The 17,625-nt window shown below is 39.4% G+C and overlaps 1 protein-coding gene across 8 annotated transcripts in view; it reads left to right on the top strand.

Moving 5' to 3' along the window:
• LOC133544437 (5'-AMP-activated protein kinase subunit gamma-1-like) overlaps positions 1-17,625 on the top strand; it is a 29,405-nt gene that overhangs the window by 2,709 nt on the left and 9,071 nt on the right. Inside the window, exons 3-12 of one of the 8 annotated variants that reach the window (XR_009804654.1) lie at positions 484-565; positions 632-690; positions 775-820; positions 3,721-3,775; positions 4,894-5,020; positions 5,108-5,273; positions 5,338-5,375; positions 5,439-5,585; positions 5,651-5,832; positions 9,019-9,154. Coding sequence is in view for 6 of the 8 variants with exons in the window: in XM_061889747.1 (XP_061745731.1) it covers positions 475-565; positions 632-690; positions 775-820; positions 3,721-3,775; positions 4,894-5,020; positions 5,108-5,273; positions 5,338-5,375; positions 5,439-5,585; positions 5,651-5,767 (846 nt within the window). In the remaining 2 variants the exon portion in view is untranslated. Of the gene's footprint in view, positions 1-392; positions 566-608; positions 691-774; positions 821-3,720; positions 3,776-4,893; positions 5,021-5,107; positions 5,274-5,337; positions 5,376-5,438; positions 5,586-5,650; positions 7,351-9,018; positions 9,376-11,507; positions 11,612-13,591; positions 13,623-13,743; positions 13,874-17,293; positions 17,379-17,474; positions 17,613-17,625 lie in introns of those variants that run through there. The other 7 variants (XR_009804653.1, XM_061889747.1, XM_061889748.1 and 4 more) reach the window with 7 other exon arrangements.

Raw genomic sequence — 17,625 nt, forward strand, 5'->3', positions numbered from 1 at the left:
AGGAAATTATGAGGAACTAATTTAAATATTTAAATGATATTTTTACACCGCCATCTTTGTTTTTGTTTTGATTTTAATTGTGATTTTTAAAAAAGTAAGCAATTTAATAATCCTCAGATGATGAAGCCCCTGTAATCACTTAGTATTGGATTGATACCTACATTTGTTCCATGCAAACAAGAGAAGAAGAAGTGCTGATTACATTTGAAGAAGTACAGATTACAACAGCAAGTCACCAGATATTAACAAGTAGATAAATAATAGTTTTGACAAAACAATACAACTGGAAATTACAATGTGTGGTTACAGACGTCATCCTTTGTAACCCATTCTGAAATATTCTCATATCATTATTACATACAGAATAATATATGTGAATATCTTTATCGCAGGAAGCTGCAATATATATATATGGGGATATACATTTCAGGCTATATTGCACATCCCTAGCTTGCTCTTAATATATTTCTCCACATGGAAAAGGTGCAAAAAGCCTTCTATGCGCTGGTGGCCAACAGCTTGAGGGCTGCACCTTTATGGGACAGCAAGTTGCAGAAGTTTGTGGGTGAGTATAAAGTATAACAACTAGATTGAAAAGTAATTGAAAGAAATGTGCCCTCTCCACTTCCAGGGATGCTGACTATTACAGATTTCATCAACATCCTTCATTGTTATTACAAGTCTCCTTTGGTGAGAGTGACTGTCGCTAACGTCACATAAGAAGCAACACCATCATATTGTCCTCTTAATAATATGATATTTTCCTGATAAAAGGTGCAGATGTACGAGCTGGAGAGCCACAAGATTGAGACATGGAGAGGTGAGCAGAAGTAATACAGAAATGTCAAATAGTCATCCAATCAACATTGGGATTGATTGATACTTTTATTAGTAGATTGCACAGTTCAGTACATATTCCCTACAATTGAGCACTAAATGCTAACACCCCAATAAGTTTTCAACTAGTTTAAGTCGGGGTCCACCTTCATCAATTGATGGTAAATATGGACATTGCTGAAAGGAGCATTGAATGTGCTCGCTGTGATCAACACTGACATGATGTTGAATTTTCAACCAATTCTAACAATGACTTAACTTTGATTCAACAAAGTTATGATCAACATTGAATTTTTAACCAATTCTGACCATGAATCAACTATATTATCAACACTGAATTTCCAACCTATTCTGACAATTAAATATAATAAATCTCTATCATTGGGAATACGGAAACACCAAACCTGTTTTCCCCCCAAAATAGCCGCCAGTTGTTAGTTAGCTAGTTAGCTATCTGGCTAGTTGGCTTGTTAGCGAGCCAGCTAGTAACATTGCTCAAATATGTATGGACAGATTTTGATGAAACTTTTTGGAAATCTCAGAAAGGAGATAAGGAAGTAGTGACTATTATTATTATTAATTTGATTAAGAATAATGATAATAATGAATTCTGGGTGAGTCAGAAGGTTTCAGTTCTACTTCTTCCTGGACACTTTGAACGCATCTTGCTACTTCCTCTATGGGCGTGGCTTTGCTGCACACCTGACAGGTAAAGCTCTCTTTTGAAATTAATACTTTTTAACACGCGGTTAAATCCTTTAATGTGTTTATTTTCTCTTTTGACATACTATTAGTATTAGTATCACCATATCTATCACTTTGGATGTGTATTTATATGTAATTGCTTCGAATTTGGACAATTTGTGATCATTGGGTAAATCGTGCTGGCGATGCGTTCATTGACTGTCCGTGATCTGTAGTTTCTCTTAAATCCTTTACAGACGATGGTGCGTTCAAAGAACAAATAATTGTTTAATTTGTTGAGAATTACCACAAATGACAGTACAGTATCTATCTTCTATTGCATTATTTTAATTTTATTTATCTCTGAAGAATGCCATGTCTTGAAGAATTGTACGTTTGGATTTGAATAGTTAAAATGTTCACCAATTTATACTCTCTGAGAAAGATTCTGTACCTCACAAGTGGTACAGAATATGGTGAAAGTGGGACATTTTTCCATGCTTTGAAAGTGAGATTATTACTTTTGAATAAGAAACACAGTAGAAACTACAAAGGCATCAAATAGAATAGAATAGAATAGAGTTTTATTGTCATTATTGCAATGAACAGGTTCAAAGAACAACGAAATTGGAGCAGCTCCTCCTAAGGTGCATATACAATATGGTAGTATAAATAGTAAAAAATAAAAATAAAAAAAATAACCTCCATGCTCCCAACTTTACTGTATAATATATTTTTTCACACAAGAACATTTTAGCAAAACAAGAAAAAATTTATCATATAAATAATACATCTAAAATAATATGACTATTAAAATAAATAAATATAACTAAAATAAAATGAGGACAATGTATAAATGTGAATGCAAAATTACACCAAAATACACCTAATTTAGGATACTGAACAAAACAATGAACCAGAAAAGTGCATTCAAATACGTTTGAAGCACAAACGTCGCATTTTTTTCATTTTTCTAATTGTGAGTTTTGAAGGTTCACCTTCAAATGCTAGGGAACACATGTGAAATAATAATAGCATTTCCACCAGGACAGGGGTGTTGAACTCTGTCGCACATGCCGCCAAAATCCAAAGCAGACTTCAGAGCGCAGGCCAAACAGGATTAATAGCGAGGTGTTGTGTGTCACTCATCTTTTCTGGCTGGGACAAAATATGCATGGCAGCCAGTGAATATCTTTTATGTGGGCAGACTTTTTTTTCTAAACACCACTCGTGCGGATTGGACTTTTTCTTCAGGAAATGTGCATTTGTGTAGGTTTGTTTTCTGACAGTTTGAGGGTCCCTAATCATCAAAGGCATCATTTAGTGTTTGATTTTTCAATATGTGGAAAAAGTTTGAACACGTCGACGGCCAGACTGTCAATAAGGAATCCTTCTATTAATTATTATTATTCCGTATTTGTGAGCTTTAAATCTATCATAACACAATATTTGTTCCATGTTTTCAAGTACAGCGGTACCTCAAACTCAGTGTGTCCCAGCGTTAAAGTGTTTGGAGATTAAAGATGTCTCTCGGCAAATTCTTATGCTTCAGCAAATGTCGCAGCATACCCTGTAAGATCTGGTCTCACTCGCTAGCATTAGCTTAAAGCTAGACACGGACATAACTTTGTTTTTCCAAGCATGGGGAAGAAGAAAATGAGTGTGAAGGACAGTGCTGAGAAGAATAAGTCCAGGATGTTCATTGAATTGAAGAAATTAATCACCCAAAAACTGACCTTTGTGAAGCAATTTGAGCGTATGACCGATAGTCTGCATCATACTGAAGCAGAAGTAGTCCAACACCACCCAAGGATGTTAAAATAATATCTAAATGGCTGACATTTATCCATGAAAATATGGAGAGGCTGCTGATGGTGTGTTTGACGGAAAGCAGCCAGACAGAGATAACCTAGAAATTATATTGTATATAATATTATTACATTACTTCATCAAACTAGTTAGTAATTGTAATTTTTATTGTATTGTTTTTAGTACAATATTTCTAATCCAGAAATTAGCATTTCTTTTTCAAAAGGCATGTTATATGTAAAAAGGGTGCTTCTTTAATGGGGCCAAACATAAGTTAGATTAATTTAAATGAATTTCAGTGGATGACGTTGATTTGAGATACAAGTGTTCTGAGTTGAGAGCTCCGTCCCAGAACCAGTTAATCTTCTAAATCTTCTTAATCTTGTTTAGATGTGTACTTGAAGTCTTCCCCTCCGCTGCTGATTAGCATTTCTCCAGATGCCAGGTGAGTATGAAAGCTGCCTTTAGAAAATTGGATTCATTTTGACAGCTGTGTGAAGTTGCCACCCCCCACCCTTCTAATCCCCCCCAACTTTTCCCCAAACGTTGTAAGTAAATCTAATGTACATTTTCCAACCAGGGATGTCATCCATCCCCCAAGCCCCGCCTTGTCAGGTCACCCCAGACTTTTCCCAATCGCTTGTGCTGCAAAACGTTTTGTTCTATTATAGTTTTTTTAGTTATTAATGTTTTATGGTTTTATGTTATTAATGTGTAATTATTGTTATTAAGCATAACTAGACCCCCCCCCCCCCACACACAAACACACACACACAAACGTCGCAACTATGTCAAAAATATCCACAAACGTGTCCCATTTGTTTGTGCTGCTAAATTTTTTGGTTTAACCATTATAGTTTCTAATTTATTAACATTTTATATAACTACACCACTCCCACCTTACCTATGTTAAAATCTCCCTAAATTTGTCCCTATCGAGTGTGTTACTACAAACATTTTTGGTCCAACTTTTATAGTTTAGGCAGCACGGTGGGACAGGATGTGTCGGACGGTGAGTAAAACTATTCTTTTACTTCGGTCATGTACTCACAAAAGCACTCCTCCTAGGAGGGAACAAAAGGTGACGGTGCAAAAAGGACAAAACAATGTGCACCATGGAAAAAAACAAAAACTACTTTGAACAAAAATAAACTAAAGTTGGGTCGGAGTTGCAAGACATGCTAAATACAAAAACAACACCAAGCTGGATGGCCGAGTCGCAAATAACTATTAGCATCGAAATTGTCAGGCTTTGAGAGCCGAGGAGTAGAATCACCGAGTGCCATCCAGCTGCCAAAGCACTGTTTAAGTAGGACTAGAGTTCCACTGTGCAGGATAGGGGGGAAGGAATTGCACCAAAAAAGGGGAACTGAAAATACAAATGTGGCAGCAGTTGGTGACAGTAGCAGAGGGTGGGGGGGTGATTATGAATATAGAAACATTAACAACTTAAAAACTATAGTAGTGAGAGCAAAAAGGTTTGCAGCACAAACCAACGGGACTGGTTTAGGGAGGTTTTGACTTCACACAGGTCGTTTTGATCCATCTCGTCTCTTCCCCAAGCCTCTTCGACGCCATCTATTCCTTACTCAAACACAAGATCCACAGACTGCCCGTCATAGATCCGCAGTCGGGGAACGTCCTGCACATTCTGACCCACAAAAGGATCCTTAAGTTCCTCCATATATTTGTGAGCAAGCTCACCCTTTGAGTGCATGGGCACATATTGTCTGATGTATTTATATTTTCCTGTGGTTTGTCTGGGCTGTGCTGCCAGGGGAAAAAGGTTCCCAAGCCTGTGTTCGTTCAGAGGCAGATCCAGGAGCTGGGAATAGGAACTTTCAGGAACATTGCCACTGTCCACCAAACAGCCACACTTTACGACGCACTTTCCATATTTGTGGATCGGCGGGTGTCCGCACTTCCAGTGGTTGATGAAGGAGGTTTGTTCTAATATTCTCCAAAATGTTCCCAGCTTCGTACTTTTATACTGTTTGTTTTCACCAGGCAAAGTGGTGGCACTCTACTCAAAATTCGATGTGATCGTAAGTATTGCGGCGGAGATGGTTCTTCCAAAAACTGTTCTCACATCACCGGATGGCCCCCAGAATCTGGCGGCCCAGAAGACCTACAACAACCTCCATGTGACCATGCTGGAGGCCCTTTGTCGGCGCACATGTTTCGTGGAGGGCGTGATCAAGTGCTATCCGGATGAAACACTGGAGACCGTCATAGACCGTTTAGTCACAGCTGAGGTGGGTGTGTCCTTTCCGCGCTGTGAGCTTCTGCTCTAGAACGTTCTCTTCACGTCTCAACCCAGGTCCATCGGCTGGTGCTGGTGGACAGAGGTGACGTGGTGAGAGGCATCATCTCACTGTCTGACCTGCTGCAAGCTATGGTCTTAACCCCGGCAGGTATTGAAGCCCTTTTGTCCTAGCGGGGGCCACGGGGGCCCGAGTCTTGGTCGGTGTCGGCTTCGGTCCCGGCTGTGCTCCCAGGCAGGTACGCTCTGGACTCTGGAGCCTCTCACACTTGGAGTCTAGTCTCCAAAGGGCAGGTGATCTTACAATGCATTCTGGGAGCCGGTTAGCCATTTTTGCTGGACGTACAAAGGTTTTGTTTCCATGGCTGTACTGTACCCACGGTAATGTGAGAGGGAACAACAAACTGAATGAAAAATGGATCGTACAACATCTTTTCCAAAATCACAGAGACAAATTGTAACTTATTACAAAGGCTCTCTACCTAAATAAAATAGGTAAAGTTAAAGTACCACTGATTGTCACACACACACTAAGTGTGGTGAAATTTGTCCTCTGCATTGGACCCAGCACCTTGTTCACCCCCTGGCAGGTGAGGGGAGCAGTGAGCAGCAGCGGCCGGGAATCATTTTTGGTAATTTAACCCCCAATTCCAACCCTTGATGCTGAGTGCAAAACAGGGAAGAATGCTGTAATGAACTTTTAAACATAACCCGTTAACTGCTGCCAATCAAATGGTGAATAAGATACTCTATAGATTGCATATGTTTATAAATCTGACTGTGATGAAGTCAGTGCCTCACCAGCCATGAACCTCACCGCACGTCACTGATATACTGTACATATATATATGTATATATATATATATGTGTATGTATATATGTATGTATGTGTATATATATATATGTATGTATGTATGTATGTATATATACATATAAATATATATATACATACACATACACATATATATATATATATATATACATATATATATGTATATACACATACTGTAAATACGACCGTACAGGCATGATTATAAGTGGGCCATTCCACCGTATTGGGGTTGTTTGCATCAACGGAAATAAAATTACGAAAAAATTAACTGTGAATTATATTTTTTGCTAAGCCAAGTGTCCCACACATTGATCTGACTGCATCCATCCATCCATTTTCAACCGCTTATTCCCTTTGGAGTCGCGGGGGGCGCTGATGCCTATCTCAGCTACAATCGGGCGGAAGGCAGCTTACACCCTGGACAAGTCTGACTGCATATTTCATAAATGTGCATTAATAAAAAATGAAATCAGATGGGCCCGATCACATTTTGATTGGCTCCAGCAACCCTCGCAACCCCGAGCGGGACAAGCGGTAGAAAATGGTTGGATTATCAGATTATGGGTTAAAAAAAAAGCACATTTTAACTTCTTTTATTTTTAGCAAATGTCATTGTTTGGGTGGAATGGCCCACCTGCTTCTGCTCTGAACATTTTGCATGCAATTAGATTGGATTTCCTTCTGATTTTTTACTTGCACATTTCTCCTATATATTTTCAGAAATATCCTTATGAGTGACATGTAGAGGAAGAACAATTGCCCAGCTTAGTGCTGCTGTTTACATGGAGATGATAGAATGGACAGTGATCCAACCTGCAAAACACTTCTGTTCCCTATTTTAATTTTGCTACTTTCAAACGAATTGATCAATATTGCAGTCCTTGTTCTGTGTTGTTGTATATTAATAAACTGTATTGAGTTGTGAGGCGTGTTGTACAGTATTTTCAGCAATTATTTAAAACAAATATATAAGAAAATGCAATATTCTTTAGTTAATGATTGAAAATATTTCTGAAATAACCAACATGATTGGATGCGTTTATTGTCATTGCACACAAACTACAATGACACTTGGTTGAGAGTTCCACTTGAATTTCTTGCAGAATGTTATAATAAAGACTACAAATAAAGTGTTACATGTATGGCAATAGTTGCTCAACCATGCTCTTTCATCCATCCATCCATTTTCTACCGCTTATTCCCTTTGGGTGCGCTGGTGCTTATAGTGATGCCTAGAGCAGGGGTCTGTCAGTCTACCCCAGGGCAGCTGTGGCTACTGATGTAGCTTACCACCACCAGGTGTGAATGAATGATGGGTTCCCACTTCTCTGTGAGCGCTTTGAGTGTCTAGAAAAGTGCGATATAAATATAAGTTATTATTATTAAAATGTTGTAAGAGCCATATTGGATAAAAAATACAAAAACAAATATGTCTGGAGCCACAAATAATTAAAAGCCATATTACATACAGATAGTGTCATGAGATTGAATTAAGAGGACTTAAAGGAGACCAAATGAGCTCAAATATATCTACAAATGAGGCATAATGATGCAATACAGCTAGCCTAAATAGCATGTTAGCATTGATTAGCTTGCAGTCATGCAGTGACCAAATATGTCTGATTATCGCTCCACACAAGTCAATAACATCAACAAAACTCACCTTTCTGCATTCATGCACAACATTTAAAGTTTGGTGGACAAAATGAGACCGGAAAAGAAGTGGCATAAAACATATCTTAGAAAGTAGGAGAAAGTTATACATGTAAACAAACTAGTGAAGTGAAATGAATTATATTTATATAGCACTTTTCTCTAGTGACTCAAAGGGCTTTACATAGTGAAAGCCAATATGTAAGTTACATTTAAACCAGTGTGGGGGGCACTGGGAGCATGTGGGTAAAGTGTCTTGCTCAAGGACACAACGGCTGCGACTAGGATGGCGGAAGCGGGAATCGAACCTATAACCCTTAAATTGCTGGCACGGCCACTCTACCAATCGAGCTATACCCCCCATACGGTGAGTTCAAGGACTGCCAAAATCAGTAGGACAAAACAGCGCTCGCCAGTTTCTCGCATCAGTGAAGCATGTTTAATAAAAACAGTGTGCTTTATAACAATTAGGGAGGTTTGTGTCATGTTTGTCCTCCTACAGAAACCATATTAAAACAACAAATATATTCGTTATATTTTTTTCCCTCATCTTTTTCCATTTTTCATACACTTTTGAAAAAGCTCCAGAGAGCCACTAGGGCGGCGCTAAAGAGTCGCGGGTTGCCGACCCCGGTCTATAGTAATAGTATTGCCTTTCGTGCAATACTATTTTTGTCCACACGGTGGTGGAATGGGGCTTTAATGCTTATTTGTCTATACAGTACTCGACGTAAAGAGGGAAGCACGTGACCATTTGCCGTTGTTTTACCGGAAGTCATCATTGCTTGCCTCTTAAATTTGCATCCTAATGTGTTTGGTGAACAATACACACCTGAATTTGGACCTTGAATGTGGTTTTGCAGTGAAATTTATTATAATTTGAACGGACACGGATGGTTTTTTTTGTTTAGTTTTTTTACACGTGTATTTTATTTTGAAGGTACACCCGGAAGTTGTTGGTTCGGCATGCCGGGCTTTTCACGCCGATCTCGCCAGCTACCCCGTGATCTCCAAAACAACACAACAAAGTGGAGCGAATAAATATGGCGACCCCAGAGGAGTCACGAAGACGCCCCTCGCTCACCTCCTCTTCGGTCGGCCTGGAGGCGCTCTTCCCCACCGGCACGTCGGCGCACTCTTGCGGCGACGAGAACCCGGAGCTCGAGCGACTGCGGGAGCGTCTGGCGGGCTGGTTGTGGCCGCACGAAGCCGCGCTGCTGGGGCTTCAGCAGCTGCTGGTGTGGGAGAGGCCGCTGTACAGCATCTCGGCGGCTCTCACGCTCAACACCTTATTCTGGTACGGTTGTGGCCCGAGGCTAGATGTCGCCCCGCTGGTAGGCTCGGTAAAGACGGGCCAGCTAACGCCAGCGTGGACGTGGAAGTCACGACAAGGCTGCTAATCCCATGTCTTTAGCCGCATGCTAACGTAGCTCATGGCGAGTGCACGCCTTTAAAGATGACCAAACAGCGGAGAAATGAAATGAACCTACAAACCCCGTTTCCATATGAGTTGGGAAATTGTGTTAGATGTAAATATAAACAGAATACAATGATTTGCAAATCCTTTACAACCCAGATTCAATTGAATATGCTACAAAGACAAACTATTTGAAGTTCAAACTCATAAACTGTATTTGTTTTTTGCAAATAATAATTAACTTAGAATTTCATAGTTGCAACACGTGCCAAAGTAGTTTGGAAAGGGCATGTTCACCACTGTGTTACATCACCTTTTCTTTTAACAACACAATAAACGTTTGGGAACTGAGGAAACTAATTGTTGAAGCTTTGAAAGTGGAATTCTTTCCCATTCTTGTTTTATGTAGAGCTTCAGTCGTTCAACAGTCTTCGCTGTCGTATTTTACGCTTCATAATGCGCCACACATTTTCAATAGGAGACAGGTCTGGACTGCAGGCGAACCAAGAAAGTACTCACACTCTTTTACCACGAAACCACGCCGTTGTAACGCGTGGCTTGGCGTTGTCTTGCTGAAATAAGCAGGTGCGTCCATTTAGAGCTTTAGTCGTTCAACAGTCTACGCTGTCGTATTTTACGCTTCATAATGCGCCACACGTTTTTGATAGGAGACAGGTCTGGACTGCAGGCGGGCCAGGAAAGTCCCCGCACTCTTTTACTACGAAACCACGCGGCTTGGCATTGTCTTGCTGAAATAAGAAGGGGTGTTCATGATAACGTTGCTTGGATGACAACATATGTTGCTCCAAAACCTGTATGGACCATTCAGCATTAATGGTGCCTTCACAGATGTGTAAGTTACCCATGCCTTGGGCACTAATACACCCCCATACCATCACAGATGCAGGCTTTTGAACTTCGCGCCTATAACAATTCGGATAGTTATTTTCCTCTTTGTTCCGGAGGACACCACATAATTTGAAGTGTGGAATCATCAGACCACAGAACACTTTTCCACTTTGCATCAGTCCATCTTAGATGAATTCGGGCCTAGAGAAGCCGGCGTGGTTCCTGGGTGTTGTTGATAAATGACTTTTGCTTTGCATAGTAGAGTTTTAACTTGCACTTACAGATGTAGCGCCCAACTGTAGTTACTGACAATCGTTTTATGAAGTGTTTCTGAGCCCATGTGGTGATATCCTTTACACACTGTCGGTTTTTGGTGCAGTACCGCCTGAGGGATCAACGGTCCGTAATATCATCGCTTACGTGCAGTGATTTCTCCAGATTCTCTGAACTTTTTGATGATTTTACAGACCGTAGATGGTAAAATCCCTAAATTCCTTGCAATAGCTTGTTGAGAAATGTTGTTCTAAAACTATTTGACAATTTGCTTACAAAGTGGTGACCCTCACCCCATCCTTGTTTGTGAATTACTTAGCATTTCATGGAAGCTGCTTTTATACCCAATCATGGCACCCACCTGTTCCCAATTAGCCTGCACACCTGTGGAATGTTCCAAATAGGTGTTTGATGAGCATTCCTCAACTTTATCAGTATTTTTTGCCACCTTTCCCAACTTCTTTGTCACGTGTTGCTGGCATCAAATTCTAAAGTTAATGATTATTTGCACAAAAAAAATGTTTATCAGTTTGAACATCAAATATGTTGTCTTTGTAGCATATTCAACTGAATATGGCTTGAAAAGGATTTGTAAATAATTGTATTCTGTTTTTATTTACATCTAACAGAATTTCCCAACTCATATGGAAACGGGGTTTGTAAAAAAAATTGTCTATAAAACCAGGTTTGATTATCTTTTTTGAGACTGATGCAATATTTGGGCCTTGTCAGCTGTCACTGACATGTTTGCTGACAGTGTGTGTTTAGGCAACATGGCTGTCAGTCTTTAACCAGGTACTTATGTAATCCCACTCTGTTGGGGTTCTTTTTAATGTATGTTTTTTTTTTGTGTAATAAAGTAGGCTGCTTATGTTTGTTTTTTTTCCCAGGCTCCTGTCATCCACCTCCCTGCGCCCCCTCTTCCTCTTGAGCGTGTCCCTCCTGGGACTGATGCTGCTGGAGAGATGGAAGCCCAAGTTGCCCATCATTACTAGTAAGACCAAGCATTCACATGTGGCTGGAATCCATTCAATCATTAAAAAACATGTTGAACATGAAACATGGCTTTTAAAAAGGAAAAACTAACCTTAAGAAAGAAATAGATATAAAACATTACAACAGCCTGCGCTGCAAACCATTACAGTAATTAGTGTTGTCAAAGTTTAAAGGTGGCATATGTGTAATAATTTCATGTCAAGTCATTAAATGGCCCTGGTATGTCAGAATACATGAATAAATCATTAACTTAAAGTACCAATGATTGTCTCATACACACAAGGTGTGGTGAAATATGTCCTCTGCATCCCCTTATTCACCCCCTGGGAGGTGAGGGAAGCAGTGAGCAGCAGCGGTGGCCGCGCTCGGGAAGCAATATTTTTGGTGATTTACCACCCAATTCCGACCCTTGATGCTGAGTGCCAAGCAGGGAGGTAATGGGTACCATTTGTATAGTCTTTGATATAACTCGGGGTTGGGCAGCACGGTGGTACAGGGGTTAGTGCATGTGCCTCACAGTACAAAGGTCCTGAGTAGTCCTGAGTTCAATCCCGGGCTCAGGATTTTTCTGTGTGGAGTTTGCATGTTCTCCCCGTGATTGCGTGGGTTCCCTCTGGGTACTCTGGCTTCCTCCCACCTCCAAAGACATGCACCTGGGGATAGGCCCCTCCCACCTCCAAAGACATGCACCTGGGGATAGGCCCCTCCCACCTCCAAAGACATGCACCTGGGGATAGGTTGATTGGCAACACTAAATGGTCCTTAGAGGTAAAGAAGTAAAATAAAGCACTAAGTCATCAGTTTCTGATTTATTAAATTGTATAACAGTGCAAAATATTGCTCATTTGTAGTGGTCTTTCTTGAACTATTTGGAAAAAAAACATATAAAAATAACTAAAACTTGTTGAAAATAAACGAGCGATTCAATTATGAATAAAGATTTCTCCACATAGAAGTAATCATCAACTTAAAGTGCTCTCTTTGGGGATTGTAATAGAGATCCATCTGGATTCATGAACTTAATTCTAAACATTTCTTCACAAAAAGAGAAATCTTGAACATCAATATTTATGGAACATGTCCACACAAAATCTAGCTGTCAACACTGAATATTGCATTGTTGTATTTCTTTTCACAGTTTATGAACTAACTTTCATGTTTTGTTGAAGTATTATTCAATAAATATATTTATAAAGGATTTTTGAATTGTTGCTATTTTTAGAATATTTTTTTGAAATATAACGGACCCCATGGCATACCTTCAAGTACCCCCAAGGGTACGCGTACCCCCATTTGAGAACCACTGGCTTAGAGGATGAAAATGACTCCCCAGGTTGAGTGGACATGTTTTTAATGATTTCTTTCTCTGATTCCGTTGTCCGCTTCTCCTCCTTTGCACTAACTTTCTCAGTGGTTGCAGGATTGTGTTTTTCTCTGGCCGGCGCTCAAATGCCTGTTTTAGGCTCATACACAAACTTCATACGTATTTACAAGTTCTGTCTCGTATTCAATACTGTCTCTTACCTTTTTTATCAAAGTGCTGCAACAATCAAATTTGTTTGATCCCATGTTGGCTGATTTTGCAGTTGTACTGAAAAACGTAATTGCTCAGAGATTCTTTATTTTTGCACTCAATTCTGCAGGAATACAGACTAGTTAACGGTTACTGCAACCTATAGAGCTACTGCTGGCCAGATAAGATCCACAAACGTGGAGAAAAAGTATATCCTCTTACTGGACAATTCATTAGGTACAAGCTCACGGTCTAATTAGATGTATGAAAACTGTTTGTGGGAGGCACACACCTGTGAACACGTGCATTGTAGCTGAGACTGTGTTGACTGCCAAAAATGTGCTTGCATAAAGACAAAAATACACACAGACATAGTCTTTCTTATTTGTGTGTGATCGGTGAGTACATTTGATAGTAACTGAAACACCTCGGAATCAAAAAGTAATATTTTTTTCCCTATTATAGTTTCGCATGAAGAGGTGCCCCCCATCCAAAGGTATGTACGCACAGTTTCTGTGCTTGCGTCTAAGCGCGTCGCTATCAATATTGAATGTCAGACGGCATTTTAAGTACCACATGGAATGCGCTTTTAGCATTTGTGTTGTGTGTGCACGCAGTGAATCCATGAGCGGGGAGCAGCGTCTGCTCAGCATTCCCGAGCTCAGCCACCACCTGGCAGAAAGCTACCTGACCTGCTGTCTGTTCCTGCATGAGACTCTGCAGTACAAACGTCAAAACCACGGAAAGGTAAAACACATAAAGAATCAGAGATAGTTTTTTTGTTAGTTTTTTTAATATTTGAATTTGGGGTATCCCAATCCGATGTTGATGTCAGATATCGGTCCGATAACAGCAAAATATCAGTTTGCATCTAAAAACTTGAAAATACTATAAATACTACAATGCAAACAGTTGTGCAAAGCTAGACAGCCAGTTAACATGTTAATGTCCTCAAAATAAACACACAAGGTTGTTATTTTCTATTTCAGGGAAGTCATTTGCAAAAGGTAAACTAGGTAGGCTATAAGCTACTAGGAGCTAGCAGTTACACACCAGCTAGACATACACATGTACTTGATTAAACAATATGGCAGTATAAAACACGACATTTGTCAATATAAACAAGTATCCAATAATTATAGGTGCATATTACACATTTAACGTCTCCGAGGAAAAAGCCTCTTTGACAGTTTCCAGTAACTTCAATTTAGTATGTGCTGAACACAACCTATTACTTTTTAATTATTTTCCTTGAGGGAGAAGAAAAAATGTTGCGCACCCGCCACTTTCCGCCGGGACTATAAATAATATCATTAGATATTAAATTGTTATATGCAAACATCTGCATAATATTGTATCCTTATTAACATGCAGGAAAAATATTACCTTACAACAAAGAAAAACTTGTTTTTTAGTCTGTAACAGAAAATATTTAAAGTGCATCAATTTACCCGAACTTATATAAAGAATAATATTTTAAACTATAAAAATGTTTTGACCAAATTGAGCCATTTGATACCGGTGAAAAAAAAGTTCAACTCAATAAATAACAAATTCAAATTGATCAGCAACATTAGACATGTCACACAGTCCCTGGCATCGCACTTTTAACTTAATGAACCTAATTATTATGGCCAGTAGATCTCACCCAAAAACAATTTCTCTCCACTTAAACTTAAGGACAGCATAAATCCATTTCAGACAGTTATTAATAAATAGATTAGTTGTTCTCTGATAATTTGACTTGATAACGCCGTTTCTAACATTCCACACTGCAAAAAATAACAGTACGTATTATTCCTGCTGATATCAGATCAATATTGCTATTGGCAAATACTCAAGGTTCCAATTAGGGCTGGGCAATATATCAAATATACTCGATGTATTGCGGGTTTGTCTCTGTGTGATATAAAAAATGACTTTTGTGAGTATTCGAGTATACGTTCTCACGAAGTTACTTTTAGCTGCAAGCATTACATTACAGGCTTTTGTCACTCGTTCTTGTCTCTCCTTCTCACAGTGAGATAAAACAAGCGCACCTTATAACATGCGTCACATACTGTCACGTGTGCATCGTCGTACGCCCTCGCCGAGCAGAGAGGTAGCGGTATGGGTAACGTTAGCTGTGGCAGGTGGTGCTAGCGAAACGGTGCGAGTGGTAATACAAGATCGAGAACCTGCAAATCTGGTAACAAATAGAGGAAGAATTAATTCCCAAGAAAAACAGCAAGGGGTCCATCGTCTGGCAGTGATTTGGTTTCAAGCTGGAAGATGTTGAACAGACAACTGTAATATGTCAAGTATGCGGCAAAAGCGTTGCTACAAAAAGTAGCGGCACTACTAATTTGTAGCATCATTTGAAATGTCACCCGCTAGAGAATGAGTGCTTGAAACTGCATGTCAACATCTCCATTCGGTGCCACACCCAACAAAATGCCGAAACAACCAGCACTGACCCAATTGAGCCTGGCCTCTTCCATTTCCACATCAACACCGTATGAAAAAAATAGTTAACAACAGAAGGAGATAACTTAGGCAGGAACCTACCACATAGTGAAGGACATACACTATTGGATTTCCTATTAATGCAGCTCATTTTTATTTGACACTTATTGAAATATATAACATGTGACATCATGTTTGTGCAGCCCTTTGAGACACTAGTGATTTAGTGCTATATAAGTAAACGATTGATTGATTGATTGATGTATAAAAGTGAATTTTTTTTGTTTTAAAACATTGTAATGGCGTTCTGTACATAAAGTGCACTTTAATTTTCCGTATTTTTCGGATTATAAATCCCTCCGGAGTATATGTAGCACCAGCCGAAAATGCATAATAAAGAAGGAAAAAAACATACATACGTCGCACTGGAGGATAAGTCGCATTTTTGGGGGAAATTTATTTGATAAAATCCAACACCAAGAATAGACATTTGAAAGGCAATTTAAAATAAAGAATAGTGAAGAACAGGCTGAATAAGTGTAGGTTATATGAGGCATAAATAAGCAACTGCTATGTTAACCTAACATATTATGGTAAGAGTCATTCAAATAACTATAACATATAGAACATGCTATACCTTTACCAAACTATCTCTCACTCCTAATCCATAAATCCCATGAAATCTTCTTCCTGGATGTCTCTTCTAAACAACTCTGCCAACTCCAAAGGTATGTGCCGCTTCCTCTTGTCCTTTTCTGCTGCATATTTCACTACATCCAGCTTGTAATCTGCACTACATGATTTCCTTTTCAACGCCATTTTTATTCAGCCCTTCTCACTTTTTATAAGTTATTGCCAACCATGAAATGATCCATTTTAATAACTACGGCAGTAGCATATAAGCAGTTAGCATCCCATGACCCATAATGCACTTCTGCCATGACCCTCCCCCGCTGAATTCTTATTGGCTGACGTGTGTGTGACATTACTGACATTTTCTTTGTGTCTTCCGCTAATGAGATGAATAATATTTTATTTTTTTACGGTAATGTGTTAATAATTTCACACATAAGTCGCTCCGGAGTATATGTCGCACCCCCGGCCAAACTATGAAAAAAAACTGCGATTTATAATCCGAAAAATACAATAGTGTTGTTTTGATATGACATCTTAGTGACATCATGCACTAAAGTTTACTAATAGCATGTTTTAAAATGTCTCTGACAATCTTGCACTTTTTGTTTTGAAATGACATGAATGTTTGTCCCTCTGCTTAATAACTGTTTAATAAATACACTTTTAGTTGTGATTTCCCTCTCTTCATGAAAGTTTAAAAGTAGCATATATGAATGCAGTATGAAGAAGAATGTTTGAATGTAGACACATAGAATCATCATACTGCTGTCATTATATGCATCAAGTCTTCATTCAAAGCTAAGGCAAAATATCCACATATATATGCTGTATCGTCACATGACCTAAAAATATGGAAATATAAATAAAGGGCCACATCGCCCAGCCTTTTTCCAATAACGGTATTGTATGAGAAGTGAAAAAGTTGTATCGTGTGTGTGTCCCCCTCCTACTTTAAATGTCACTATTGTATGTAAAATTATGAGGTTTTTAATAACCACAGGTATGCTTTGCACCTGCACCGCTCTTTCACTTCCTTTTAACTCTTTTGCACCGTTAAGACAGTCACCTTATTTGTCATTTTTTCAGTTTTGTGCCATGATGTGCAGCGGCTGTTTTGCGCTGGCAGGTGTTGGACATTATGTTCCAGGAATCATGATCTCTTATATAATTGGTGAGTCCGCCTTTTGTCCCTTTTTGATGTGAACGCGTATCTTTAATTGGACACACAGCACATGCAATGCTTACTTCCTTCTCTTTGCACTCTTAGTTCTCAGTGTGCTGCTGTGGCCCCTGGTGGTGTACCATGAGCTCATCCAAAGGATGTACACTGGCCTGGAGCCCATCCTGATGAAACTAGACTACAGCATGAAGGGAGATACAGAGCGTCGCAAGCACGACAAGAGGAGTGAGTGCCGCTA

Source organism: Nerophis ophidion, linkage group LG27 (genome assembly GCF_033978795.1).
Source record: "Nerophis ophidion isolate RoL-2023_Sa linkage group LG27, RoL_Noph_v1.0, whole genome shotgun sequence".
Lineage (NCBI taxonomy): Eukaryota > Metazoa > Chordata > Actinopteri > Syngnathiformes > Syngnathidae > Nerophis > Nerophis ophidion.